Genomic DNA, 27855 nt, shown 5'->3' with positions numbered 1-27855 from the left:
CCTGCAGGGGTTCCAGAGCCGGGTGGGTGTTGCACTGAGGGCAATGGGCTGGTGGGTGATGGGGCTGGGACAGAGGCTGCACTCCATGGGCTGAAAGGGCTCTGCCAGCCCAAACCATCCTGTGATTCCACTGTGGGGCTTTGTCACAGCTTTCAGGGGCAGGTTCCCAAGTGTTCAGGTTGCAAAACAACAGGATAAAAAAGACAAAATGAGCCGGGGCTCATTGTCCCCACCCTCATCAGGGCTCAGCCGAGGTGCTGGGGGCTGTGGGTGGCCCCTTCCCCAGCCTTTGATGGTCCATGGAGGGAGGAGGGGGATATGACAGCACTCAGAGCTCCTGCAGCTCCGTGGGCTTCAGCCTAAATGGCCCTGAGACAGCAGGAGGCTCATTTCTTCCCTTTTCACCCCCTGCCCACAATCTGAGGGCCATTACCAGCAGGAGCTGTGTGAAAGGCTGGGGGTATTTTGCTTCACAGAAACTCTCCCGTGATGCAGATGAGCTGGTCCATCAGGTTTCCCCACCCTGGGAGGTGTTTACCGTGAACTTCCTGCACCAATAGCTCCCAGGGATGGAACTAGCCCAGAAATACCTTGAGGATGAGGAGTTTTGGTCAGCAGAGAGGGTCACAAGGAGGGGATGAGGCCCTCCTGAAAAATGCTCTTTCAGAAATGACACCAAGTGCCCAGAACACTGGATTTAAAGTCTTTTTATTGTAGTGTCCCATGAAACCCAAAGGCATTTAAAAACAAACAGGTGTCCAAGCTAAAAGCAGAGAGTACAAACAAGGGAAAACACATTCAGATCCTTCAATGATACAACAATAAAACAATTTGATCCTTAAGGCCCTTAAAGTCAAGGTGAAGCACCTTGCTGCACATAAAACACAGGTCCCCTCCTGCCCCAGAAAGGTTTTAACTAGTAGTACCCATAAAAGAGTGAGGTACAAGGTTGGGGTGATGCTTTCAGAGCCATGGAAGGCAAAGTGTGGCGGGAGCAGGATGTGACCCTGCAGCAGGAACAGCCCCAGGGCCAAAAGCCACACACAACCTGGGGGTCCAGCCCACCAGGCAGGGCTGTAACTGGCCCCAGAGCTGCCAGGGGAGGATGCTACAGGGCTGTTACCTCTATGGGGACAGCTTTTAAAGCTTCCTCTACAAGGAGACTGTTAAAACTGCCACTTTGCTTCTGCCCCATAGTGCACATCCCCCTGAAAGCATCACACAGGGCTCTGCAGTGCCTTCAGCAGTACCCTTAGTGTTCCAACACAAGCAAGAAGAGGGAGCCCAGTCTCGCTTCCCACCTGGCCACTTCTCACCAGCTGTGACACCAGTTCTTGCTTGAACCATCACAGCACTGATCAAAAGGCACAGACTGGTTCTCCTGACTCTCTGACCTGGAACATCAGAAAGCTGGGGGATAAAGTCTAGAAGACAAGTCTGTTTGTGAGGTATAAGGCAAGTGATTCTCTCCAGAGATCCACAGAGGCAATGGGAGGAAACAAATTAATCCTTCATCTTCCTCACCAAGGCACCAGCAGCAGCAGCAGTTTCCAGTTAAGGCCAAGCAGTACCACTCCAAATCAAAGCCACCAGCCAAGAGCTGCTGTTATGACCTTCTGCCTTCCTGACCCAGCGTTCACAGAACAGGGCACAGGAGAGAAACAACCCACTCAAACAGAAATCACATTAGAAAGAGATACCTGGAAGGACCTCTGAGAAGGTGGGGAACCCTCTGAGAAGGAGAGGGACCCTCTGAGAAGGTACAGTACCACTTAGAAAGAGTCTTAGGAGACTCTGAAGGCTTGTTACAACTCAAGCTTCCCACGAAGGACAGCTCTGTCAGCAAAGCTCCAGGCTTTGGTAATTAGTCAGTTTACAGTAATAAAAATGCAACAAGCAGCATTTCTTTTGTCTGATTTTTCCATTCCTGTCTACATCTCCAGGCAAAGCACTGCTCTGTGCTACAAAAGCAGTGTCTGAGGAGCCTCCAGTGGTTTGCAGTGTTTTGTGACAATAGCAAGCAGGCTCCTGCCAGGCTGATGGTGGATCCAGCTGGTCCAGTCCCTCAATAAAGTGCTTTGCTGTAGAAAAAATCCACATCAGCAACTCCCTCTGTCCATGCTGAGCCAGGAGAGACCCAACAGGCCCTTTCAGACTCCAAAGGCAGAAGCTTTTGCTTTGGTCCTCTGCTACCCATTGCTTATTTCACCTTTCTTCTAAGCCTTTTGTGGCCTCTGGCAACCCTGACAAACCTCAGGGGTGCAGAGGGGCATCTGATTGTTTTGATCGGTGACAAGAGCTTGCCAGAGAATAAGCTGCATGTAGTGTTTCAGGGGAGGAAGTCCCGTGGTGGATGGGCATCACTCTGCTGCCAGCTGCTGTCCAGTGAGGTGGGGAGGAGAACAGGCCTGGCTCTGCTGAGCTGTAAAGCTGCCACATGTGAAGGAAGCACATGTCTGGACTGCCCAGCAAAAACCAGCTCTCTCTAAGCTACAGAAAGGTTTGACTCCATTCTGAGCAGCAAGGCACAAAAAGGTCTGAGATTGCAGCAGCAGCCAAGCTGTGGCTTGTGCCAGCCCTGGGGAGGGCAGTTTGGGTCCTCTCTGGCTGGGTAAAGGAATGCCCAAAAGCACTGAAGACTGATCACCTTTGAAGGTTGTTCCAAGGAAAGCCCCAGCTCCCAAACCCAAGCTATTTAACTTCAACCAACAGCAATGGTGTAAAAGCAAAAGGGTGGCAGAAGTGCCCCCTAGAGCCAGAGCAGGTGTGCTCTGACACACACACCTACTTCAGACCACAGAAGGGAAACTGGGTGTAGCTTTGCCCCCCCCTTGGAACAGCCTTCAATCAGGGATTTGGAGTCCGCAGGAGAACAGCTTCTGATTGCAACTGCCCTCACTGCTGCCATCCCTGCGGCAGGCAAACGTCCTGAGACATCTCAGTGGTTCCCAGCCCCAAACAACCCACAAACCTTCCCCTTGGAGAACTGCTCTGAAGCAAAACGTACTTCAGGCATGAACTAAGCTTTGCTTCTTGCTTTCCAAGCTCAGGGTTAACTGCATTCAGTTTTAGGGTGTTAATTACCTTTGACAGACAGCCCTGGTCTGAAGCACACACACACGTCCTTGGACTTCTCCAGTGTAGTTATGACTAATTATTTGAACAACAATCAAATCCTCAGGCTCTACTGCACAAGGTTTTATATTGCACTACAACTTCAGATATGGAAAGGAGAGTAATTGATCTACTAAAGCTGCTACGAACCAAAACCATTACAATGTCCAGAAAGGATCATCAGTGCCTTGCTGGTGAGTGAAACACATCCAGAGCCCTTCATCCTTCCCACACAACCAGCCTTTGGAGCAGATGCTGAACAAATCCTCCCAAACCACAGAAAGAAACCAAGGAATAAATAAGCTAAGGTGATGCCAACTCCTGGACTCCATCCACAAGACCTGATGTGACTAGTGATCAATCTGAGAGCTGCTCAAGGCAGGAGCAGGGAAGAGGTTGTTGTCTGTGGGCAGCACGACTGGTGCCACTCACCTCTCATCATCTCCTCCTCAGCCAAACTCCACTGGTGGGAGTTTGGACCTTTGCTCACCCAGAGCTCTCACCCAAAAGCTTTTACATCTTTCCAGCCTTTTTGTTCCCAGAGGTTGAAACACGAAGGATGTTTGGGGTTTCTTCCATGACCCTGACAAGCAAGTTATCGATGTAGTCCTCGAGCTCACGCACCTGCAGGTCCTTCCTGGAAATGGTGTCCTTCTGTTTCAAGACCAGCTGGATCAGCTCATCGTGTGTCAGCTGAGCATAAGCATAGGCAGGGTCTCCAGGGTCGTACCTCTGGAGAGAGAGAGGAGGAAAGGCAGAGTCATTACAGACACAGGGGCAGCTTCAAACAGCAGCAGGATGGGATCTGGAGGTTGGCTTGTGGGATTTAAAGCAGCAACCAGCAACTTCCCATGTGGTGTTTGCTGACCCACTGAATCACAGAAACAGGGTTGGAAGGGATCTGGAAAGCTCATCCCCCTGCCAGAGCAGCACCAGCTAGAGCAGGTCACACAGCAGCTCGTTGTCACCAGGTTGAAAGAAAAAGCAAAACGACTCAAAGACTGTCCCGACCTTTGGGGACTGACAAACCCAAGTCTGTGCCTCCCAGGGTGTCATAAATCACCCTTTCTGCTCTTTTTCTGAGATACAAGCACAAACTCTGCTTAATTTACTGCTCGAGCTTTGGTTTCAGGTGGCACTTCTCTCCATACCTTCACATTCACCTCGAGCAGCTTCTCACTCATGCTGCTGACATTCAGGTTTTTGCTGGGAGCCTTGTTTGCTGTGGTGTTCATTGGCTTCACTGGATGAGGTCTGCAAGGTTAAAACAGGCTGATGTTAGCCAGGCAGCACGTGTCACACCAGCACTGCACAGATCTTCAGACTAGGAGCACGTTGCCCACTTTGATGAAGTGACCCTGCTGCTCCCTAAGCTGCCACCACCTTTCCCTGGCAGTTTGCCCAAGAGGCAGCACCGTGGTGAATGGCAGCTCTGCTCTGGGCATCCTCAGCAGCTACACAGATCCACCTGGTACCAGCAACCACCTCGTGCTGGCACTACAGGCCCCAGGCCCTGGCGAGTGCAGGGGCAGGAGGAAGCTGAGGCACTGCAGAACAGTGAATTGCAGCAGCTGGAGACAGCCCTGTGCTCACGGGAAGGGAAAGCAAAGCCCACAGCAGCACTGAGGTACCTTCTGTGCACTTCCCATGTTCTCTCACCTGTGCTTAGGAGCCAGGGTTTCACCACCCTGCTGAGTTTGGTTAGGGTATGTTTCAGAGGGTGAAACCCAGGCCTGAAGAAGCTTCTTCTTGCCAGAATCTCCTGCTTTAGCTGCGAAGCCCTCGGCTGTTGGCTTTTTCGGAGGCTCTGCTCTATGACTCAGGGTGTCAGAGAGAAGGGAGTGAGAAGAGTAGGGCTGGGAAGGACTTGAGAGGGAGGAAGAGGAAACAGAAGGCTCAGAGAAGTCACACTCTGCACACTCCTCAACACCTGCACTCATTTTCAGTTCTTGTTCCTCAATACTGTCCCTGGGATGAGATGTTGTACCTACACCTGAGCCAGCTCCCTGCCTGTTGACACTGTGAACAGCCACTCTAGCAGGCAGCACAGGTGAGTTCCCTGACTTACAAGCACTAGGAGCACTTCCTCCTTCTCCTGGAGCAACCAGGGTTACTTGGGCTGCAGCAGAACCATAAGAGTGCTCTTCCAGTTCTCCATGCAAAGGCACTGTTAAATCTGGGGGCTGCTTTCCAGTCCCTGAACCGTTTTTATCACCTGCAGTGACACCATGGCTCTCCTGACCCTCACCCAGCAGCTCATCATCAGAGCCTCCCTCCAGGATAACTGGAAGACTGGCCAGTTTGGAGCCATGGTCTGCAGCAATGGGAACAGCAGGCTTTAGATTTGTAAGATGCTCAAGTAATTCATCATCATCTCCTTGTCTGAGAGGCCTGCTGCTGCTGCCCCGTCTGAGCGTCGCTGGGGGAGCGGTGGGCTCTGATGAGACACGCTGGGGGAGGCACCCACGAGCATCTGAGGCTTCCTCATCAGGTGCTGGGAGCCCAGGCACAGGTTTTACTCCCTCAGCTGAGAAAGGTTCATCTCCACTGAACCCATCAGCCTGAGAAACCCGTGGGCTCTTCCTCAGGGAGGACAGGCGCGGTGCTGGCGTTGGCACAGCCGCCTCCCCGGCAGCCCTGCCCGCCTGAGCTTCCCCAGGGCACGGTGTGAGAGCCCCCACTCTGCCCCTGGCAGCTCTGACTTGACAAAATGAGTCCTTTTTATCGAGTGCAGTTGCCTGAGGCCCCAAGGTGGGAGCAGCTTCTCCCCGTCTCTTCTCACCACAGCTCTCCTGCCCCTCCAGCTCCCTCTCGGGGGAAGGAGGCTGCTCAGCCTCTGGCAAGGGGCTGCTACTGCACCTGGAGAGAGGAGCCAGGCCTGTGCTGTCCTGTGTGCAGGAGCCACTGCCTACACCTCCTGCATCCACACCCGCCTGCACAGCCCTCTCACTCCCTCGGGCAGGCCCCAGGCTGGCACCAGAGAGCGGTGAGGATGAGCAGCAGCCTTCATCCACTGCCCCAGCAAGCCCTGCTCGCTCTCCTCTCACACCTGGAGCCCACAGGGACACGTCACTGCAATGAGAGTCCTGCCCTTCGTGTCCCTGCCCACCCAAATCCTCACCCCCCGCCGACTCACCAAGAAGGAAGGACACAGAGCCCCTCTTGCCTAGCTCACTCCTCAAAGCCTCAACCTGCAGCTGGGGAGAAGGGCACTGCTCTGCTGGAGCCACAGCAGGGCTGGCAGAAAGGCTGCTGAGAGGGTTTGATATTGCTTTGACATGATCAGCTAAAGCCACATCTGAGGAGCTCCCTGGAGCACCCAGCTCAGCAGGGTGTTCTGCTGAGGAACAGTCTTCATCAGGAGGAAGGCAGGAAGGGGAAGAACCAGCAACAGCTTTGCAACCTGGAGCATCTGCTTCCCACCCAGGCTTGGCCACAAAGGGATTACTGTCATCCAGCTGCCACTCAGAGGGCTCAGAAGGTGCAGGTGGGAGAGAAAGGCCCCGGGCAGCCCTCGTATCAGAGCCCTCAGGGCCCTGGCCCCAAGAGCTCTGCCTCCACTCAGAAGAAAAAGGATTATTAGCACTACCAGAGACCTGCCCAAGGAGAGAGGCTTTGGGAACAGAGGCTGCAGGGTGGTGGGAAGAAGGGGAATGGGCATGGCCTTCGGGCTCCAGGGCTGCAGCTGCCCTGTCCCACTGGGGAGCAAAGGGGTTCTTGCCATTCAAAAGCTCTGCAGCAAAAGGAGAGGTGAGAGAGGCAGGAGAACTAGCAATGCTTTCAGAGCCTGGCACTTGGACATTCTGCCTCCTTTTGGAAGTAAAAGGATTATTGTCACTCCTGGTAAGGTGTACAGAAAGGAGAGCAGGAAGGGAGTCAGGTGCAAGAGTAGGAAGCTTGGCTTTGGTTTCCTCCTCTGAAGTCACGCCCAGTCTGCAAAAAGGGACAAAAAACTGGCAAGTCACTTGTGGATGCAACACGAGGCAGGAACAGACAAGCTTTAGCACCAGGCTCCACCAGCTCCTAACCCTGACCATGGATTATCCTTCCAGGAGACCTCAGAGCCCATCTGGTCAGATTTCACATCCTTAAAAGCACTGGACTGATGTCAGAAGGCTTCTGCTGCAGAGCCTGCCCAGGTTACTGCGTGGCTGCCCCTAAGCACTCTCTCACCCCTTGCACCCCGAGCCACTGGATTAGTGAGACACTTTGTATGCAACAAATTAAACATGAGAAGTGTTGGAAATAAGGAGTTAGAGACAGACACGAAAGACAGCTTTATTAGTGGGGCACACCTGCAGAGAGACACATCCAAATATATATGTATGAAGCCAGAAAGTCCGTTTTTTGCCATATATATTTGAGGGATGCAGGAGCAGAGCTTCCGAAAAAGCCTCGGGCACAAACCCAGCCCTGAGCCCTCCCTGTGACTGCCAACCATGCCCAAAGCAGGAGGGCTCCAGCAAACACTTCTGAAGAGCACAGCCAAACACAGAAGAGGGAGGGAGAGGTGTTAGAAGTGGTGTTTCAGAGCCTGGGCACGTTCCAGTGGCACAGCTCAGAGAGGAGTTAGTTCTTGCAAGAGATCCAGCGAGAAAACAAACCTCTGCAGTACCTGCACTCAGAGATTCACTATGTCAGCATCACTTACAGGGAACACCCCTGCATCACTCTCTCTTTTATACCAAGAATGAAGTCAAGAGTTGTTATTTGTAATCACAGAACTGTGGTGGTTGGCAAAGCCCTTGAAGCTGCTGCAGCCCCAGCCCAGCCCTCACCCTGCCCAGCCCAGCACTGACACACAGCCCTCAGCACCTCAGCTCCACGGCTTTGGGATCCCTCCAAGGCTGGGCACTGCCCCAGCTCCCTGGGCAGCCTGGCACAGGGGCTGACACCCCTCTCAGGGAAACAGTTCTGCCTCAGCTCCAATCTCAACCTCCCCTGGGGCAACTTGAGCCCATTTCCCTTTGTCCTGTCACTTGGCAGCAGAGCCTGACCCCCACCTCAGCACAACCTCCTGTCAGGGAGTTGCAGAGAGGGCTCCTGTCTCCCCTCAGCCTCCTCTTCTCCAGACTGAACACCCCCATTCCCTCAGCCCCTCCCCATGAGACTTGTGCTCCAGCCCTTTCCTCAGCTCCGGCCACGTGCCCAACAGTCAGTTCAAAGCCACCAGGTACCGTGCAGAGCCACACACAGGATGCCAGGTTGGGAACAGCCCAGCACAAGCCTCCACCACCCTCTGAAGCCAACAGGACTGACCTGGGCCTGACAGCTTTGGTCTTTGCTGGTGCAGCAGCTTTCTCAGGTTTCCACTCTTCCTCGAAAGGGTTGAGCGACTGTTTGCTGGGGAGGACATCCCCTGTGCCCTGCCTGTCCTCTGGGGGAGCCTCTCTGCTCACAGCTGATGGAAGTTCCAGCTCTTTGGCCTCTTGTTCACTCTTCTCTTCTGGGACTTTGTTGTCCTCATCCTGCAGCGCCTTGTTGGGAATGTTCTCAGCGTCACTGGCCTTCACTGCTTCCTTCTTGCCAGTGACCAGAGAGAGCAAGGCAGATTTCTTGTGGTCCTGTTTCTTGGTCTCTTTAACGACCTCCACGCTCGGGGCAGAGCTGGTGTCCAGGGATTCCTCACCACTAAGCAGTTTGTACGATGGCAAAGTCATAGACTTGAAGGTCTCCAAAGACGCAGACCCAGAGAAAGCGTGGCTGGGAGATGTTCCTCCTGTCTCCTCAGGCCCTTTAGTGGATCTGGAAGACAAGTTCTCCTCTGAGGCAAAGAGCTGCTTCCTCCTGAAGTTGTGAGGAGAGGGGGACGATGCTGGAGTGTTGTCCTTCGCCGTGCTCTCTTCCATGTAGACGTGGCTGCCATTGATACACAGGCTGGACTTGGACACGGGATCACTTTTGGATTTAAGGCCGCTGAATAACGAGAGCCCTTCTTTCTTGGTGTGGTTACTGGCTGCTTGGTTTGGTTGCCTGCTGTCCAAAGTGGCTGTTTTACGAGATCTAAATACAGGAGAAGGAGAAAACTTCTCTTCCAGGGCACTTCCAAAGGCTTCTGCAAAAAACAAACAGGGAGAAACTGAAGGTCAGGTTGGCCACGAGCATCCAACATCCCAGCTGTGGGCAGGAGCAACTTCCTACAGAGCTGCCCAGGAAGAAGAGTTTAACCAGCAGCTTAAAAACCACAAACAAACCTTTGAAAGAAAGGCCTTGTGCCACTCAGTGCTGATACTCACTCTCTGAGGTCGGAGAGGTCTCGGACTCCTCGTCGTCCCACTGCGGCTGGAAGTCGCTGGGCCGAAGCCGAACCCTCTGGGTGACGGGCTGCTGCGTGGGCAGCACTGACATGGACTGGGACAGGGAAGTCTTCTGCAGGCCAGGTTTGGAAAACAGGGCTTTGATCTTTGATTTCTTCTTCTCCTTCTCCACCGACTCGTCCTCGCTGTCGGCGGGGGAGCGCGAGGCGCTGGGCACGATCGCAGAGGCCGTGTCGGAAAGGCCGCTGCTCCTCTTGCCCTTCAGCTTGTCTTTGAGCTTGCCAAAGGGAGAGCGAGGCTTGTCCTTCATGGACAGATCAAACATACTGGCTGTCATGTTGCTCCTCATGAACTGGATATCCACCTCGATCTCCCCTCTCTCCTTTTCTTTCTTCCCTGGTTTGGAGCGCAGCTTGTACCACCTGCAGAAAGAAGGAGGGTTCCATTTACAGAGCAGCTCCTGGGGTGATCACCACAGAAGTGTTTGTGGTTTAAAACCCAAATAAGCCTGCAGCAGGGGAAAAAAATGAAAAGCAAGGCCTTTAATCTTCCAGCTACATCACAGTCACATGGCCTCAGGTGCCAGGGAAAACATCTCTCCCTGTAAACAGAAAGCTCTGAGTAAAACTTGGGTTAAAATCCAGACCAGGAAGGGTTAAAGAACATAAAAACCCCCACAGGATGGAATTTGTGTGTTGCAGCTCAGCCAGGATCCCCTGTGCTTTCATCTCACTCTGGAAGAGCTGACAGGGTAGCAGAGAGCTCACACACAGGTCCCACACCCTCATACCTTTCATTCCAGCTGCTTTTCAGTCGCTATCTCAATGCCCTTGTGAGCTGAGGAACCCGAATCAGCAGGGCAGGGCAGAGCCCAGACTCTGGGGCTTTCCACTCACCTCTGGGGTGCCCGAGGAAGGGCAGAACCTCAGCTCTGCTCTGAACAGCAGCTCCAGCTTTGCAAATCAAGCCAGTGCTCTGGGTACCCTAAACTCCAAACCCACCACCTCTGTGCCACGATCACACACACTCAGTGACGTCCAGAGCACGGCAGGGCTGGGAAAGGAGACCATGGGCACCGTGTAGTGATGGGCTTTCGTCTGTGGCTGGAGCTGTGGGCTCCTGACTCCACAGGGCTGGAAGGAAAAGGCCACCTGGAAACCCACAGCTCCTTTCCCTGAAGGAGAATGGGGAACAGGCAGTTTGCTAAAGCAGGTTCCCCTCGCTCAGGGGGCACAGGAACGTGTCCAAGTGGGGTTGGAAACCTCCTGAGGAGCCTCCACTCCCTGGCCACCAAAGGACAAAGATTGGCCCCAGCCTCCTGACACCCACCCTGTAGGGACTGAGCAGCATTGCTGAGCTGCCCCTGAGCTCAGCCTTCTCCAGCCTCAACAGCCCCAGGGCTGCAGCCTTTCCTCCTCACACACATGTTCCAGCCCTTCAGCATCGCCCCACAGCGAGGGAAGCACAAGCCCTTTGCCTTTAAAACAACCGCCCAGCACCAGGCGCTGCTGTTCCAAGCCGGGTGATTTCCAGGCGCATCCTGAGCTCTACAGCGCCACAACAATCCCCCCCCAGCGCTCTCTGCCTGGGGGGAAGAGCAGGCCCCGTGCAAAACACATCCAAAAGGCAAAGCAGGTGTTCAGCAAAACTGAACACGGCTGTGGAGGGGAGGAAGCCACCACCACGTCCACCTCGCATGGAGCAGCTGAAAGGGAGGAGTGCACTGACAATGTGGCTCCCTCACTACCAAATCAGAGCTGAAAGGAATCAGTTTCATATCTCAGCGTGAAATTAATGCTGTTTTCTGTCTCACTGTCGCTCACCACACGTCTGCCTTCCACACAAGCCCCACTCTTCGTGGCTACAGCTCCAGGACAAGAGCAACTGGCTTCAAACTGGAACTGCAGCGCTGGGGGCTCAACGTGAACTGCTGGATATCACAAGCTTTCCCAGGAGACCCAAAGTTTTACCTTTCCTCAGTTTCCCCCAAAACCAGGCCAGACTCCCTGACCTCTGCTGACTGAGGGCACCTCCTGCTCCTGCACACACACATTAACACCCATTAACGCTCAATAATGACAAGCCACCGCTTAATTAAGGCTTCAATGACAAGCAACACCAAGCTGGTGTCAATACCTGCATCTGCCAGGAAGGTGACTCACCAGCCACCTCAAACCACATTACAAGGCTGCTGACTCGCAGTAAAACCCTCCCACAGTAACCACCCCGGGATTTCGGTGCTTGCCCCGTGTTTGTGTTCAAAGGGGCAGGTGTGACACAGAGCTGGGGATTAAAGGAAAGGGCACCCAGCTGAATTCCTGCTGGATTCCTGCTCCTCCAGGCGCTGGGGCTCTGCAGGGTGTTTATTAAGGAAAACACAGCAGCAGCCGGCTGCAGCCCGGCCTTGCCTCGCCCTTGGAAGGGGCAGGCACCGCGGCACGCCGGGCTCCTGGGGTGAGTCTCTCTGTTCCTCACAGGCCAGGACTTAAAAGCCAAAGCCAAGCATGAGGGAGGATGGGCTGAAAAGGCATCAGTGGCGTTGCTGTGCCAGAGTCCCAGGCCACTTCTCTCCAGGGTACAAAGCACCTCTCATCCCACTCCCAGCTCCTGTGGGACATAAAGGTTCCACCAATCCCTCTCCCTGGCCCCCGTGGCACCCTCTTCCCATCCTCTGTGGAGCTCAGAGCCCTCTACAGTCCCTCACCCTGAGGGGTACAGAAGTCCCCTCATCCCTCTCCCTGGGGCACAGAGATCCCCCCACATCCCTCTCTCTGACCCCTGTAAGGCACAGAGCTTCCCCCCATCCCTGTCCCCAGCTCCTGAGGAGTACAAAACCAACTCTCATCCCTCTCCCCAGCTCCTGGGGGGCACAGAACCCCCAGACCCCCCCTCTCCCCATCCTCTGCGAGGCACAGAGTCTCTCCCCACCCACTTTCCCTGACTCCATAGGGCACGCAGAACCCCTCCCATCCCCTTTCCCTGACCCTACGGGTTCCCCCATCCCTCTCCCCATTCCCTGTGAAGCACAAAGGTCCCCCCACCCCCCTTCCCCGACCCCACAGGCCACACAGGTTCCCCCCATCCCCTTCCCCATTCCCTGTGAGGTACAGAGCTCCTCCCCACCCCCTTTCCCCGGCCCCACAGGGCACAGAATCCCCCCACACTCCATCTCCCCTTGCCCTGTGAGGCACGGGGCTCCTCCCCGGCCGCGGAGGCCGCACCTGGAGTGCCGCCGGCCGCCCTCGGCCCTCAGCGCGCTCAGATCCACCTCGGCGCGGCCCAGGAACTTGTCGAGGCCGACGAGCGAGCGGTGCAGCACGGTGAGGCGGAGCGCGGCGGCCCGCGGCGGCAGCTCGAACGTGGCTTCCTCCCGCCACACCGGCTGCCCCTGGCACCGCTCCGACACCGACGTGGAGAACTTGTCCCGGCCCAGCGCCATCACGGCGTACGCGTCGCTGCCGCCGCCGCCCGCCGCCGCCTTGGCCCGCAGCCCGCGGGCCCGCAGCACCGTCACCTGCACGTGCGTGGGCACCCAGGCCGGGGCCGGGCCCGACATCGCGGCGGCGGGGAGGGAGCGGAGCGGTGCGGGAACGGGAGCGGTACCGGTGCGGGAGCGGTGCGGAGCTGCCGGTGTGCGCCGCGCGCGTCTCGCGAGAGCCGGGCTGGGGGCGGGGCCGGACCGAGGGGCGGGGCCTGGGCACCGACAGGTGTGTGCAGGTGGAGCTACAGGTGTGTGCAGGTGGAGCTACAGGTGGAGCACAGGTGTAGCTACAGGTGTGTGCAGGTGTACACGTATGGCACCTACAGGGGTGGGGTGCGTGTACAGGAATGCAATGCATGCAAGTGTGTGCAGGTGTAGCTACAGGTGTGTGCAGGTGTAGCTACAGGTAGAGTACAGGTGTACACGTACGGCACCTACAGGGGTTGGCAGAGGTGTGTTTGTGTGTGTTCGGGAATGCAATGCATACAGGTGTGTGCAGGTGGAGCTACAGGTGGAGTACAGGTGTAGCTACAGGTGCATGCATATGGCACCTACAGGGGTGGGGGGGTGTACAGGAATGCAATGCATACAGGTGTGTGCAGGTGGAGCTACAGGTGGAGCTACAGGTGTACATGTACAGCACCTACAGGGGTGGGCATGTGTTTGTGTGTGTACAGGAATGCAATGCATGCAAGTGTGTGCAGGTGTAGCTACAGGTGGAGTACAAGTGTAGCTACAGGTGTACATGTACAGCACCTATGGGGTGGGGGCATGGTTTGAAGGCTAGGTCTGTCCCCCCATCCCAGACCCCTCAGGCTGCTGCTCCTCGCTCTCCTGGGCATGTTAAGTGCTGAATGGAATTGCAATGGTTATGCCAAAGCCCTCCAGGAGCCAAACAGCTCTGTGTCCATACACCCATAGGCAAGCACCAGGAAAAGAGTTTGCCCAGAGCAGGCAACCAAGGGGGGCTTCACGTCTGGGCTCCCCAGCCTGGCTGCTGGTCTCCCCCAGGCCCATCTCCAGCCTCTCCCAAGCCATTTCAGCACAATCTTCCCTTCACACCAACCAGCTCATCTCTGTGGCTTTTTCTGTCCTAAGTGGGGGAAAACAGCAACAAGAAGAAAAGGCTCTGTGTGTCCATCCCAGCCCAAACAGGTGACAGTCAGATTCCTCCTGGAATAAGTGAGCCATTAGAAAAGAGCTCACAGGATAATCAGTGCCAGGACTGCTCAGGGTGGGCACAGGCACCTCAGCCTCAGAGCATCTGTCTTCCCACAAGCCCAGAGCTGGAGCAGGGAGCAGCCTTCCTCCTCCAGACACAGTCCCTGAGCCTCCCCTCCTGGCAGCACGCAGGGGATCAGGCAGCAGCATCCCAGGGGCTGCTTGCAGGGACCCCCAGCCCGGTGAGTTGGGGATGTGACCTGCAGCATCACAACAGTTGCACTCAACAGATATCTTTTCTCAAGAGGAGGCACAGTCCAGACTAACTCCAGAGTATTTGCATTTTCCCATTGTTATTGCAATAAAAGAGAGGCAAAAAGCATTTCCAGGAGCACAAAAGGAATGGAGTGAGCAAGGAGAGGAGACAAGGGATGATATCCAAATCCCAGTCAGCTTGTGTCCCCTTGCAAGGGCCATCCCAGCATAGGGTGTACCCACCATCACACCGGCTCCACTCCCAGAGCCAAAGTTCCTCTGGGTTGCAGCTATTTTATTGTGCTCCAGCAGCATCCTCATCACCCACATCCTCCTCCAAGAGCTCCTCCTCGTGGGCTTCAGCCGTGGCATCATCTTCCACTGCAGAGACAAGAAGCAGGGCTGTGGTGGGAGGAGGCAGGGGAGGCAAAACCCTCCGGCTGCAAAGAGCCAGCGATGCCATCCCACACCAGGAGTGGGTGCACGGACACCATCCCACCCCAGGGCAGGGCACGGAGCCAGCGTGGACCACTGTGTCCAGCCCATGAATGCAAACAAGCACTGAACCCCCTCCATCCCTGGTTGAAGGAGCCCTGTTGAGGGCACCATCTGCCACTAAAGCCACGGTGGGAGCCACAGGACCCTCCCCAGATTAGCCCCAGTCCCGGTGCTCGCCCAGGCCCCGCAGCACTCACGGATGATGTGCTGCCCGCTGACATACACCGGCCCAGCTCCACACTTGAGCACAAAGGTGACAGGAGGAACCAGCTCCAGCCCTTTAAGGCTGATCTGCAAAGAATCAGAGCTCATAAGCCCCGAGCCCAGCCCCTGGGGGAGGTTCTCACCCCTGGCCAGGGGCTGCAGGCTGTGTGTGTGGCTGCCCTCACCATGGGCAGCACCGAGGCCCGCAGTGCCGCGATGGGCACCGGCCTGGGGTCTCCGTAGGTGTTTCTTGAATCCACAGCTACCACGTGCAGCTCATCCCTGGCCTCAGCCCCCAGGCAGACCTGCAGAGCCAAGCAGAGACCCCCATGGCAGAGACCCCAGCCAGTCCTGCTGCTGGGGCACAGGATCCGAGGGACCCTTCGGGCAGCCCGAGATCTCACCGTTCCCAGCAGGACCAGGTGCTCCAGGGCATCCTCATCCTCCTTCACCACGTAGCTGGGGGTGCCCGTGTTCAGCTGGCAGCCTGGGGGCACACAGCATCACCTGCACACACAGGAGCTGCCCGCTCCACCAAGCCAAAAGCAGAGGAGAGGTATTCCTGGCTGTACACTCCATGGGAAAAGGGGAAAACACCTTCCTGCACACCCACCCTGAGCACCTGCAGGGCACAGCCACCAACTGCCAGCCCCTCCTGCCTCTAGGTCCCGCTACAGCAGCCCCATCGCTCCATACCCCACAGGGCAGCAACCGGCCTCTCCTCTGACAGCAGCCTGGAGAAGGCAGAAGAGCTGCTCATCCTCCACAGCAGACCCAATGCTGGCAGCAGAAGTCAGCTCCTATGAGAGAAATATCAGGGAAAACAGAGTTTGGCTGTGCCAGAGCAGAAACATGTAGAAGAAACATGAGCCCGGAGCTGGGTCAGCAGCGTGCAGGCAGCTCACACCAGCACAGCATGGTCAAGAGAAGGATAAAAACACCTCACTGCATGCACATCCCTGGGACAAGGAAAAGCCAGTTAAAGCCTTTACAGACAAAACCAGCTCTAAGACGACAAACAGCCTCTCTGCAGCAAGGGAGCTTGAGGCAGCTGGTGCAGCCTTCCAGAACAGAGGGGGTTTGGCTAACCAGGGTGGCTAAAACCTCCCAGAAGCTTCTAGTAGACAGAGCACTTGGAGACCTCCAAATGCTACACTCACACTAAGGATTTGGTCAACATCAGTGTCTAATCCAGGAGCACAACCCAGCACAAGAACTGAGGTGTCAGAAGGAGCTGCCCCATATTGAGCAACCACCTCAGGGAAGGGGAACCACAAGACACATCCCACATTACTCATCAGCCCCTACCCCAGCAGGGAGAGCAGCAGCCAAAGAGCAGCAAGCACCTGCATCCAGCACCCACTGCTCATAAAGAGAGGGAAAAAGCCCAGGGAGGTGTGTTTTGGGAATGCAGCACAGGTGCTCTGGGGAGGAGGCAGGTGGTACCAATGCACCTATCACCCCTCATCACCCCCCACACCTGAGCCCATCTGAGGCAGCTTTAGCTTAACTGGAGATGAAGATGACATCCCTGTGAGTGGGATGTGTGGAGACTTGGGGCTCCCAGTTCCCTGTGACTGCCCTTCTTTACCCCAGCCCGGGGCAGTTTGGGAAGCTGCTCATTAACACGATGTCTTTTGAAGGTCTAATGAGCAGTTCCAGGGCTGGTGTTGGTCTGTGTTACTGAGGGTGCTCTGGGAACGATGGGGCTGTGGGGGTACACACAGAGATCTGCTTGAGCTTAGGGTCAGCTGCAGGAATCAGAGCCCAGACCCCCAGGAGCCCCCAAACTGACATCTGAAGCTGTCAGCAAAAGCTTCATTTTTCTCTTTATTGAGTGGTTTCAACCTTCTTTTGTATCAAAAGCAAAACGTGCCAAGGGAGGAGCTTGGCAGGGCAGACTCTCAGCACCCCAGTCCCTGAGGCTGCAGCCAGGCCCCACAGGCTCTGTGTAGGAGCTGGAACTTCCCTGGCATCAGGAGGTGGCACTGGGCAGCTCTGCATGGGTTCCTGGGGTAGGACATGATGTCTGGGGCGGCATGGAGGCCTGTGGGTTTGTGGGGTGCCCAGTGTTCTGGGTGTCATCCTGGGATGGGGCTCTCTGCCTCTTCCAAGGGGATGTTCACACCGGTAACAGCCTCCTGAATTACAGTGGGATGGTGGTGTCTCCTTTCTGGCGCAGCCCCAGGCTGGCAGAGGCGTCCCAGCAGTGCCAGGCTGCCCTTTTGGGGTGGGGGGAGTTGTGGCAGGGCTGGGGGCTGGCACTGTGGCATGCTCAGAGCCCAGCTTTTCCCTGCCTGCCTGCTCAGCCACAGCCCCTCGGGAAGGGCAGGTGGGAGAAGCTGCTGTCTGCTTGGCCCAGATTCGAAGGCAGTGCAGAGTTTCAAAGGTTTATTTTACGCAAAGGGTAAAAAACCAGGACAAAAGCCTTACAGCCACCGTGACACCTGTACAGCAAACCTTATCCCCCAAGTCACAGCGTGGTGTGGGCACAGCCCTGGATACAAGCACCCCAGGACCAGCCCTGCTGCTGCCTCCCACCACGCACAAAGAGGTTCCAAGCAAGAGTTTAACCTCCCTGCCCTCACCCCACGTACCCCAGGCCAGCGTGCAGGGGCTTCAGGGTGAAAACCACCCTCCTAGAATGCGCTCCCCAGCCAGCCCTGCTGCTGCTGCTCCTCCAGCTTCATCCACCCCCACTCCCATCCCCAAACGGCACGGAGGCATGGACACCTGCCCCAGACACGGGCAGAAACAGGAGGAGATTTGAGAAGAGCGTGGTTCACTGCTTTAGCCCAGTCCCCCGTGCTCAGGGCTCCCTTGCTCCCCTGTGCTCTTCCTTTGCTGGGAACAGCATGGAGATCCTGGAAAGGGCTCAGTGCCTGCAGGAGCTTCCTCTCCCCTTCCTGATGGGCTGTCTGATACCCAGCCGAGCCTGGGACGATGGCATCCTTCAAAAGAGCAGAGCCACCAGCACCCACGTTCTGCTGCCAGCCGTGCCAGCAGCCGTGCCCGGGTGGGAGCTCATCCCCCAGGCACTGGCACATCCCCGAGGCTGCTCAGCCTCTTGGCCAGCAGCTCGGGAGCTTTTTCCAGCTCTTCAGCACCAACGGCCCAGAGGAGCCGACTCTTTGCGCCCTGCTGTGACCGTGAGCGCTCCCGAGGACAGCTCCTCTCCTCTCCGGGTCACCGCGGGCTCCGGAGGGTCCTTCCAGCGCCGTCAGCCCCAGCGCTGCTCCTCCAGCCCCTTCGCAACACCCCGTCCTGCAAGAAGAGGGCAGGAGGTGACGCAGCATCACCCACCCGGCTCAACCTTCGCAGCTGCGCGGTGTTTGGGACAGGGACACAAAGGCACCGGCCCGGGAGGAAGGGGAGGCAGGGCTGGAGCCGGGCAAAAAGCACCACGCGCAAGGGCAGCAGCTCCAGCAACCCCCGAGCCAACACAGGCGAGCGGGGTTAAAGCTGAGGGGGGTTAAAGCATCCCGGAGCAGGCGAGGAGGTGTGAGCAGAGCGGGCTGACGCCGGGCTGACGTCCCCGAGGGCGGGTGGCTGCGCAAAGCTGCGCTCCCCGGGGGAAGGCGGCGGCCAAAGCGGGCAGAGGAGACGCGGCCGCGGGGGCTGCGCGCCCCGACGGGACACACTCACGCTCTCCCCAGCTCTCGGCTGCTCTCCGTCAGACGGAAGGACCGGCTGGCGTCTCTCTGCCGGCAAACCTTAAACAGGAGAGCACGGTGCCTGAGGAACACAGCCCTTTCCCGCGATTTACCGTCCCGGAGCGGCTGAACCCTTCCTCAGAACACGCGAGTTCAGGAAACACTTTTTGGCACCTTTTTCTGCACATCTCTGCCGACAGCAGCTCTGCCTGTGTGTGCTGGTAGGAACCTCTCCCGCCTCCGGGTGTCAGGAGGGGTTTTGGACCAGAGAAAGTCAGTTAAAACCCACAGGAACCAGAATAGTTCCTTTTTTATCATGCTAATAAAAAAACTTGGGTGAAAACTCCACTCTGTAACTTGCAGGAGAAGGACGTGTAAACTCACATCAGGGTGCAGGCAGCAGGCTGGTAGAGCCACAGCATGGGCATCCCTACCAGCCCTCTGCCCTGGCATGGGGCTGCTGGTTATGGGAAGCCCAGCTCCCATCCACAGGGCTGATGGCAGCAGGGACGAGGGATGGAGGGCAACAAGGCAAATTCCTTTCCCAGGTTTACGCTCTGTCAGAGCCTGAGACAGCAGCCCCCAGCTGCCCCACTGGGGAAGGGCTCCTCACATTTTCCTTCTTTAACAGTAGAAAGTGAGAGTGGGAGAATGAGAGGGGAAAATCCCCAGCTTTGGGACACATTCCTGTCCAGCTGGTTTGTTTCCCTGTTCACCACCAGCGTTTCCCCCAGGAAGAATCAGACCCTGTCCAGACGGGCTGGAGTGTTCTCCAGGAAGGGACAAGGCAGGACTGGGCTGGGGCTCCAGCTTTGCAGCCCAATGAAGGGCTCGGGTTTTTAGGGGAACCTAAAGGCAGAGTGCAGCGGTTCCCAGACCTGCTCCCCAGCACCTCTCCCACGCACCCCGGGCTCTGCCTGCCCTGCAGCTCCACTCACGTCCCCAACATCGACAGCCACCCCCACCTCCCCCCCCAAAGTGACCACCTGCAGGTACCTACTCGTCAAGCTGCGAGCACAGCGTGGGCTGGGCGCCCTGCAGCTGGGACTCGCCCAGGGGCCACTGCCGGTGGGCGCTGCCCTGGGACAGGCTCGTCTCCTCCATGCGGCAGGGGCTGCCCCGAGCCTCGGCGTCCTCGCCGGGGTGCCTGGGGGCCGCTGCCTTGCTGTCCCGCGAGGGGATCCCGCGGGGGCTGAAGGCGCAGGGGCAGCGCCGCAGGTCCTGCGAGACGGCGTGGAGCCGGCGGTCGGCGCGGCGCGGGCAGCACAGCAGCTTGCGGAACGCGCTCCTGAAGTCGGGGCTGCGGCAGTAGATGATGGGGTTGAAGGCTGAGTTGATGTAGCCCAGCCAGTTGAGGAAGAGGAAGAGCTGATCTGGCACCAGCGGCCGGCAGAAGACCTTGATGATGTTGGCCACGAAGAAGGGCAGCCAGCAGAGGGTGAAGATGCCCATGATGATGCCCAGGGTCTTGAGCGCCTTGTGCTCTTTGATGGCCAGCAGACGGGACGGCCGCCTGCGCCGGCTGCTCCTGGAGCCGGGCCCGGGGGGCTCCTGCAGGAACCTCACCTTGTCCTTGCCGATGAGCCGCACGTGCCTCGTGGCCACGGCGAAGACGCGGGCGTAGACGAAGATCATGACGAGCAGGGGCACGTAGAAGGAGACGGTGGAGGAGACGATGGCGTAGGACACGTTGGTGACGAAGTCGCAGCAGCGCGGGTCGTCGTAGCAGCGCAGCGCCCGCTCGTCCGCCCCGTCCCGCCACCAGTGGTTCATGATGGGCAGGAAGGAGATGAAGGCAGAGATGGCCCACACCAGGCACACCACGGCCCGCGCCCTGCCCTTGGTCACCAGCGCCTCGTACTGCAGCGGCGACGTGACGGCGATGTAGCGATCCACGGCGATGGCGCACAGCGTCTCGATGCTGGCCGTGGCGCACAGCACGTCCAGCGAGGTCCACAGCTCGCACGCCGTGGCGCCGTAGGGCCAGTGGCCGCTCAGCACGATGGTTGCCCCCGGCGGCACCACCAGCAAGCCCATGATGAGATCGGCGCAAGCCAGCGAGGTGATGAACACGTTGGTCATGGTCTGCAGCCGCGGCGTCTTGGCGATGGCCGCGATCACCAGCAAGTTGCCGGCCACGATGACCAGCACGGTGAGGCTCAGGGCGGCCCCCAGCACCCACTGCCGGCTCAGGCTGGCGACCCCGCCGCCCCCCAGCGCCGCCGCCCCCCCGGCGCTGCCGTTGCAGCCGGGCAGGGGAGTCATCGCCGCCGCGACGGGGGGGGCGCGGGCTCCGCCGCCCCCCAGCACCCTGCTGCCCCCCCCAGCACCCCGCTCCCCCCCGGCACCCCGCTCCCCCCCGGCGCCCTGCTCCCCGCCGGACCCGGCGCAGCCGTCGGGGCTGCAGCGGGGCCGGGCTCCCCTCCGCACCGCTCCCGGGGCCGCTGCCGGGAGGAGGAGCCTTTAAAGGCTCGGGGCGGCCCCGGGCTGCCCCGCTCCGGAGATCAATGAAAGAGGAGCGGGCTGTGGCACTGCCTCCCCCCGGGCTGGGCACCCCCCGCACCGCCCCGCGCCTCTCGGGTATCCCCACGGTGCACCCCGGCCCTCGACCGTGTTTCCCCTGCCCTCCAGCACCTCTCCGTGCTCCCCAGCCCCTCTCTCTGCACTCCTCACCGTGACTTCTAGCCCCTCTCCCTGTACCCAGCCCCTCACCCTGCATCCCGGTCCCACACCATCTGCCCTCACTCTCCACTCACCAGCCCCTCACCATGTGCTCTGCTCCTTCTCTGTCCCACTCTCCTGCCCCCCTCATTCCCCGGGTGCACCCCATGGGTCCTTCCTTCTCCAGGCACCTCAGCATCTCACCCTGCACCCCTTGTTCTATACCCTTCCCTGTGCACCCCAGGGCTTTGCCATGTGCCCTTAGCCTTGTGCCCCTCTCCATACACCCCTCAGGCCCTCCCTGGGTGGCACAGGGACACAGGGACACCCCTGGCCCCTGACATCAGCAGAGGGATGTCTGGCTGACAGCCCCACTCCAAAAGAAGACACCCAGGGCACCTCACAGTGACTATTTCACTTCCATGTTTATTGCCCAGATGATGGAGGAGAAAGAGCAGACCCCTGCCATTCCCTCTCCTGCATTTGAGTGGGTGCTGGTGTTCTGGAGACCCTCACTCCCATGTCCTTCTCCACTCACATGTGCCAGCCAGAAGCCATCACTGCCCCAAGCTCCACTCCTCCTGAGGGCCTCTGGGCAGACTCCAGAACGGGTCATTTTTTTTCACTATCAGCTATTTATACAAATACTGGAACTTGTAAGACAGGCACTCTCCAAATATGGCATTTTGAAGTTTCAGCCAAATGGGGGAATGTTGACAAAGAGGAAAAAAAATATGTGTAAAAAATTATCCAGTTGGCATTTCTTCCCATTCATGAGCTCGTGAAACAGCCCCGTTTTTACAAGCTTGATCTTTACAAGACTGTTTTGCTTCTTCAAAGCAGCCAGACAAGGGCTTGATGCAACCCCTTTTAGCTCCCAGCTCTGGCATTAATTGCTGGCTTGGACTGAGCCCCGGTCTTGCTATTTACAGAGAGAGTTGTCCCTCCAGGGGAAGGGCACATGGCACAAACAAGATGTGTGCAGGACAGTCGTTGTCTTTTCAAGGTGGCTGCAGATGGAACTCCAGAGTGCAGCAGCACATGGAGCCACAGCTGAGTGCTGTGCCTGAAAAGCAAAGCAAGAGTGTCAGTGGGAATGTCTGTGTTGGGCTTGGCTCCGTGGCTTCCCCGTGCTGGGGGCAGGACGCCCAGCTCTGCCACCACCCTGATGGGTGACCAGGGGCTGGTGGTTTCCCTTCCTCAGCGTCCTGGGGCAGAGCTGTGCCAGGGGCTGCTCCTGGACACTGAAAGAGCTTCAGGATTCAGCCTCAGGGAGATTTTTTTCCTCCTGAAAACGTTCCTCCCCGGTGCTTTCAGGGCATGGCCACAGCAAGGTGCCCTGGAGGGGACCTCCCACCGCATGCAAAGTGAGTGGCAGAGGCTCTGCCCGCAGCGGCACTGGCAGCCAGGCTTCCTCAGGTGCCCAGGCTGCCAACCAAAGCGCCACTTCTGATGTCTTCTCTCTGACATTTGAATGAGTCTTTTCCCCCCACTCCCAGAAAGGAGAACTCAGTGCCCTCCTCCCTTCCCAGGGAGATGACTGGAGTGAGGAGAGGAAGGGAGAGTCCCAGGCATTTCATCAAGGCAGGGGAAGTAACGTGGCTCTTTGTCCCAGTTTTACAGCTGTAAAAGCTGCAGTACAGGGATGTCGGGGCTCACACAGCTCCCAGCCCCATCCCTGCTGCTCCCCAGCCTTGTCCTGAGCCCCTGAAGTGTGGAGCTGCTGAAACTGCCAACAGAGCATTTGAGAGATTTTGTCTTTCCCATTTCCAGCCCTTCCCTGGAGCACAAGCACAGGCAGAGGAGAGGCTGCACCCAGAGTGATGCAGTTCAGCTTTGCACCAGTAAGAGACTGTGCCAGAGCTCCTCTTGAGCCAGGCTGGTGTTGCAAAGCATTGCCCAGCCGTGGAATTCAGAACCAGAGCTGTGCTGGCACAAACCCTCAGCCCAGAGCAAAGGGCAAGGGCAGCTGGAGAGGTTCAGCCCCACCACATCCCCACGGCCTCAGCAGCGAGAATTCTCCCACCAGGTTTCCAAAATAGGTTTTCCGAGGAAGCCACACAGCAGGAATGGGAAGGTTCCCTTCCTCCCAGCCCCAGCCTGGCCAGAGCAGCCTCAGAGGCCACTATGGCTCTCAAGAACTCAGAGATATGGTTTACTTCTGCAGACTCGGTGGGGAAGCACCCGGGCAGGTGTCTGGCAGCAGGCTCAGGCTCTCCAGGCAGCACTAACACCACTGAGAGCTCTCCCTGCACAGAAGGCAAGTGACACCAGCCCAGGACCCCCCAGCATCCCCACGGCCCCATCTGCACCAGGGCTCTGAGCCAGCCCTGCCCTGTGATGCTGTGTGGGGCTGATGAGACGTCCCCTCCACACTTGTGGGGTGAGCTGGGGCTATGTGGGACAGCTGGGGACAGTGCAGGAGGTCACTGAGGACCGTGTTTTACCCTCTGCCTAAGCAAGAGCTGCTCAAACAGCATCACTCTGCCCCAAATGCCCTCAGTCACCCAGGGTGGCACAGGGAGGGAGTTGGGGATCCAGCGGGTGGGCACAGGGCTGGGCACTGGGCTTTTGGCAGTGGGTCCTGCTCTGTCTTTACTGTCTGCAGCAGTAATTAGTGCAGGGCTCTCCACACTGGGACTTTCAGAATAGTTCCCATATCAGATTGAGGAATCTGGCTTTGAAGTTGTTTGGGATTATCTGTCACCATGTTTCCTTGTCAGCACATAAACAGGCTGTGATGGAGCTTTAACCCGCTGGGTACTGCCTGTCCCAGGAAGGCCGGAGGAAGCTGGACGTAAACTCTCAGCTCTATATCAACTCTCCTCCCCCAGTAATGCCAGAGCAGCTCTGGGATCTGTAGCATGGTGTCAGCTGGGACTCAGGCACAGGCAGCAGCAGGAGAGGGAGAATCCTCCGTGACAGAGCAATGAGATATAACTAAAAGAGCAGTTTCCCTGAGCTGGCTGCACATGGCAGAGCCCAGGGGATAATCCCAGTGCCACCCCGGCACTGCCGCCCCGGCACTGGGCAAGCCCCGGGCACAGACGGGAGGGCAGGCAGCCGTCTCACACGCTCACATCCTGTTTTCCAAGTGAAGCTCCTGGGAGCAAATGCATCAATAATGATGAAAGAGGCAGAGTGTACCCTGGGTACCGAGAAGGTCAAAGCCCGCTGCTGGCTGCCGGCACAGGCAGGGCTGAGGTCACGCCGCTCGCTGTTTATTAGCCCGTTCCCACAGTGATTTGCCCCACAGACACCCAATTTCAGCAGTGGGAGCCCAGACACCCTCCAGGATGAAGGATGGGGCTGGCCAGGGCTGGTGGGATCCCTTCTCCTTGCCTGGTGCACCCCAGCGTGGTTTTGGGGGTCAGGCAGAGCTGGAAGGGCGGGAGTCGTGGCACGGCAGATGCAGCTTTGTCCCTGTCGCGGTGCTGAGCGGCATCGCTTCCCAGCAGAGACAGGAGACAGGAGACAGGAATGGATGGCACTGCTGGGGCTGATCCTGCCCTGCCTGGAGCGGGCAGCCCCGAGCCCAGGCACAGCCACTCGCCATCCCGGGGCTGCGGCAGCGCTGTGAGAACGAGGGAAAGGGGCACAGAGAGCCTGAAACCCAGCCAGTGTCAAAGGCTACACTAAAGCAATCACAGGTCCTTCTCCTGCCCCCCAAATCCCTGGGCAATCATGTTTGCAGATTTGTTTTTGTCAAAGAAAGCCACCACAAAGCCATTTTCTTTCCTATGTCACTGCAGAGCCCAGAGCAGGGTCCTGCAGCAGTGCCACAGCAATGCCTCCCACGCTTACTCCCAGCTGCTGACACTGTAACGCCTCTTGCTGCAGGATCTCGTCCCTGACGTTTCCCAGCTCCCCCCAGCTGCAGGTACACAGGGAAGTGAGAGTCCTGCAGCTGCCTGCAGAGGTTTTACAGATGTTTTCACAACTCCTTCTCCATTGCTTCTGGTTTTCCTGCAGCTGTTGGTAAAGAAAACTGAGGTGGGGGGGAAGAGGGAGAAGTTTTGGGAGAGATTTCACAGACTGTGTGGAAACTGTCATGAGAAGGTGTCAGCAACACAATAACATCTGAGAGTCGCTGTGCATCCAGGCAGGAAGAGAGCAGCACCTCAGTGGTGGTTTTCTCTGCATCCCCTGTCCCTCCTCTGCCCTCTTCCCTGCCCTGGGCACCATCCATGGAAGCTCCCAGATGTATCCCGCTGCCTACCAGCATCCCTGCTTCCCAGCACTCTGGTCCTCTCCCAGGCCTGACCCTGCACCCATCCTGCCTGAGCACAGCCCCAGGACTCTGTTTGCTTCTAGCCCTCGGAGTGTGCAGGGTGGAAAAACAACAAGGAGGAGGGGCAGGAGGAGGAGGTCAGGCACTTCTGCTCCTGCTTTGGCCACCGTGGCTCCCATGCCATGGCAGTTATTTTTAACTGGTGCATTCCTCCTGCCTCCTTGGCATTTCTCAGAAACCTCCTTCTTGAAGGAGGCAAATGGGGAAAAGGTTCCTCCCTGCAGACTGCATCCCACAGCTCATGGCTGGGACCTGCCCCAGTGCCCCATCCCCACCAGGACAGAGCCCCCAGGTCCCTCTGCTCTGGCAGTTGGAACTCCCTCCCCTGGGCTGGGAGCTGAGTGAGATTTCACAGCTCCTGGAGCTGTGTGTCAGTGCCCAGCCCACTCCCAGCCCAGCCCCAGTACCCACGGGGCCTTCAGCCCAGCCATTCCCCTTGGCACATGGTTCACATCACACCCACAGCTCAGCTCTGCTTTTTACTTTTTAACTCAGCTTGTTGTTCAGTGACTCCCACGTGTCTTAGATGAGGAGAGTTGAGAATATGATTGAGGAGGTCTTGCAGCTGCAGCAGCAGCACTCTTGCCCAGTCAGCATGGCTGGATGCAGTGGGAGCCAGGAGGAGGAGGAGGAGGAGGAGGAGGCAGAGGCTGAGCTGGTTTCCAAACCACAAAGACAGAACCCAATCTGGCAACTCAGCCTCACCTCCTGCAGCCAAGCATCCTGCCTCATAAGGACCCAGGAGGCTGCTCAGGGCAGGTTCCTCTCAGTGCAGGCAGGGAACAAAACCCTTTCCCTGTCCAGGCGTTTCTGTGGTCACAAAGGGCAGCAGTGCCTTGCCCAGGCAGGGCAGGGTGTTGTAAGAGCAGGGACTGTGCCAGCAGGAGCTGCTGGGCTGGCAGAGGGATTGAGCCTCTCCGAGGTCAGGAAAAGTCCAACAAATACTTTTTTTGCCCTAATTGGCTCAAGGGCCTTTTGGCTCCCAGAAGTGACTTGAAGCATGAGCAAGGGCAGGGAAGGGGCTGTGGGTGCTGGGACCCCCACAGCCAGGGTGGCTGTGCAGGCAGCACATCCCCTCCACACACTGCCCAGCCACTGTGCCTCTGGCCTGTTTCTGCCTCGGGGAAGAGCCCATGCTCCTAGTGAAGGGAGTCAGATTGCTCAGCAGCATGAACCAAACTGCACACCCCAGGCGTGCATTTTGTGGTGCTGAGCACCCCCAGCAAGTGCCGACCCCAGCCCCGCAGCCAGGGGACGGGTACATTGAGACACAGCAGCCCGGGGGGGTGCGGGGGTGCTTCCCACGGGCAGGATGGGCTTGTTTACGGGGCAACTTTTATCTGTACAAACAGCCCTTGGGCGGGCAAAGTGGATGTGGGTTTGTCATTATCTCCGCGGGCAATCGGCGGGGAATGTAAACACGGATGGGGTGGAAATGCCGCGGCACAGGGACATCCTCGCTGCGGGGGGTGGGGGGCTGCTGCGGCGGGCTGCAGCACCCGGGGACCCGCCGGCACCGCGTCCTGAGTGGGGCTGGGGCTGAGTTTCCCAGCCGGGGGGGAGCTGAGGTGCGGGGCTGGGCTGGGGATGAGCCGTCCCGCGCGGGAGCCGCGCAGACGGGAGGTGAGAGACGGGGCGAGAGCAAAGCCGGGTCCTGCCCGTCGTGCAGTTCATCCTCCGCTTGGTTTATTCCCTTCCTGTCATCAGCAGCCCGGTTAGTATTGGTGGAAGTGCCAGCGGGGTTTCCTGCCCCTCGCTGCCCGTCCCCGGGGGCTGCTCTCACGGCAGCAGGGAAGGGGGCTGCTCCCTGCCACGCTCCCTGCTGCCGCGTGTGCGACGCAAACAGCGGCACTTAATGACTTACAGGGCAAGTTTCCTTCCCTGGAAGCCTGCTAGGAGAGCGAGTGTTTTACAGAAAGCCACCTTTGCTCAGCTAAAAGTGATTTAAGCCACGTCGGTGGCAAAGACGCTGCAATTGCTGCTGGGTGGGCGAAGGGGTGGGCACCTGAGAGAAGCACTTCTGCTCCTCATTTACAAAGCAATAGGCAATAACCTGGTATCACATGAGGATAATGAAGGGCTGCCCAGCCCTGTTAGCTGCCCAGGGAAAGGACAGATGAAATGCCCTAGAGATGAACACAGTGTACCCAGCGGGTGGTGGCAGCATGAGCAGCTGAACGCCAGGACCCAACGCCTCTTACACCCCAGCTAACACACAGCAGCCAGTACTAGGCCAGGAGCCCATGCCTAGGACCACCTCACAAACGTCCCCACCCGTGA

General features: G+C 57.8%; 3 protein-coding genes across 3 annotated transcripts; all 3 read right to left on the bottom strand.

The window, feature by feature from the left end:
- Positions 1-701: 701 nt before the first annotated feature.
- On the bottom strand, positions 702-12927 carry RAB11FIP1 (RAB11 family interacting protein 1). Its single transcript, XM_062015896.1, has 6 exons — positions 12593-12927; positions 9351-9793; positions 8374-9169; positions 4774-7047; positions 4266-4368; positions 702-3846 (listed from the first exon to the last, which is right to left on the bottom strand). Exons 1-6 carry the CDS (start codon positions 12925-12927, stop codon positions 3628-3630), a joined length of 4170 nt encoding a protein of 1389 aa, XP_061871880.1. The 3' UTR covers positions 702-3627.
- A 1422-nt stretch (positions 12928-14349) lies between these two features.
- Positions 14350-17256, bottom strand: LOC104555821 (nucleoplasmin). Its single transcript, XM_062015822.1, has 5 exons — positions 15667-17256; positions 15375-15457; positions 15156-15275; positions 14964-15057; positions 14350-14649 (listed from the first exon to the last, which is right to left on the bottom strand). The coding sequence occupies exons 1-5, from the start codon at positions 15728-15730 to the stop codon at positions 14564-14566; spliced, it is 447 nt and encodes a 148-aa protein (XP_061871806.1). The 5' UTR covers positions 15731-17256; the 3' UTR covers positions 14350-14563.
- A 90-nt stretch (positions 17257-17346) lies between these two features.
- On the bottom strand, positions 17347-20953 carry ADRB3 (adrenoceptor beta 3). The gene is made up of 3 exons (XM_062015821.1): positions 19624-20953; positions 18616-18683; positions 17347-18234 (listed from the first exon to the last, which is right to left on the bottom strand). The coding sequence occupies exons 1-2, from the start codon at positions 20886-20888 to the stop codon at positions 18644-18646; spliced, it is 1305 nt and encodes a 434-aa protein (XP_061871805.1). The 5' UTR covers positions 20889-20953; the 3' UTR covers positions 17347-18234; positions 18616-18643.
- Between the last annotated feature and the right edge of the window lie 6902 nt (positions 20954-27855).

The sequence above is a fragment of the Colius striatus genome, chromosome 27, assembly GCF_028858725.1.
Source record: "Colius striatus isolate bColStr4 chromosome 27, bColStr4.1.hap1, whole genome shotgun sequence".
NCBI classification, from domain to species: Eukaryota; Metazoa; Chordata; class Aves; order Coliiformes; family Coliidae; genus Colius; species Colius striatus.
The sequence above is the reverse complement of the archived record's forward strand: the minus strand, read 5'-3'. Positions and strand labels throughout refer to the sequence as shown.

Coding starts and splice junctions, on each gene's coding strand:
- RAB11FIP1 (XM_062015896.1), bottom strand. CDS start 12,927: ATGTCGGGCCCGGCCCCGGCCTGGGTGCCCACGCACGTGCAGGTGACG. Junction 9,794..12,592: donor GGCGGCCGGCGGCACTCCAG/GTGCGGCCTCCG, acceptor TTCTTTCTGCAG/GTGGTACAAGCTGCGCTCCA. Junction 4,369..4,773: donor ACCCTGGCTCCTAAGCACAG/GTGAGAGAACAT, acceptor TTAACCTTGCAG/ACCTCATCCAGTGAAGCCAA.
- LOC104555821 (XM_062015822.1), bottom strand. CDS start 15,730: ATGAGCAGCTCTTCTGCCTTCTCCAGGCTGCTGTCAGAGGAGAGGCCG. Junction 15,458..15,666: donor GCCGGTTGCTGCCCTGTGGG/GTATGGAGCGAT, acceptor GTGTGCCCCCAG/GCTGCCAGCTGAACACGGGC. Junction 15,276..15,374: donor ACCTGGTCCTGCTGGGAACG/GTGAGATCTCGG, acceptor TTGGCTCTGCAG/GTCTGCCTGGGGGCTGAGGC.
- ADRB3 (XM_062015821.1), bottom strand. CDS start 20,888: ATGACTCCCCTGCCCGGCTGCAACGGCAGCGCCGGGGGGGCGGCGGCG. Junction 18,684..19,623: donor CTGTGCTCGCAGCTTGACGA/GTAGGTACCTGC, acceptor CTCCTGTTTAAG/GTTTGCCGGCAGAGAGACGC.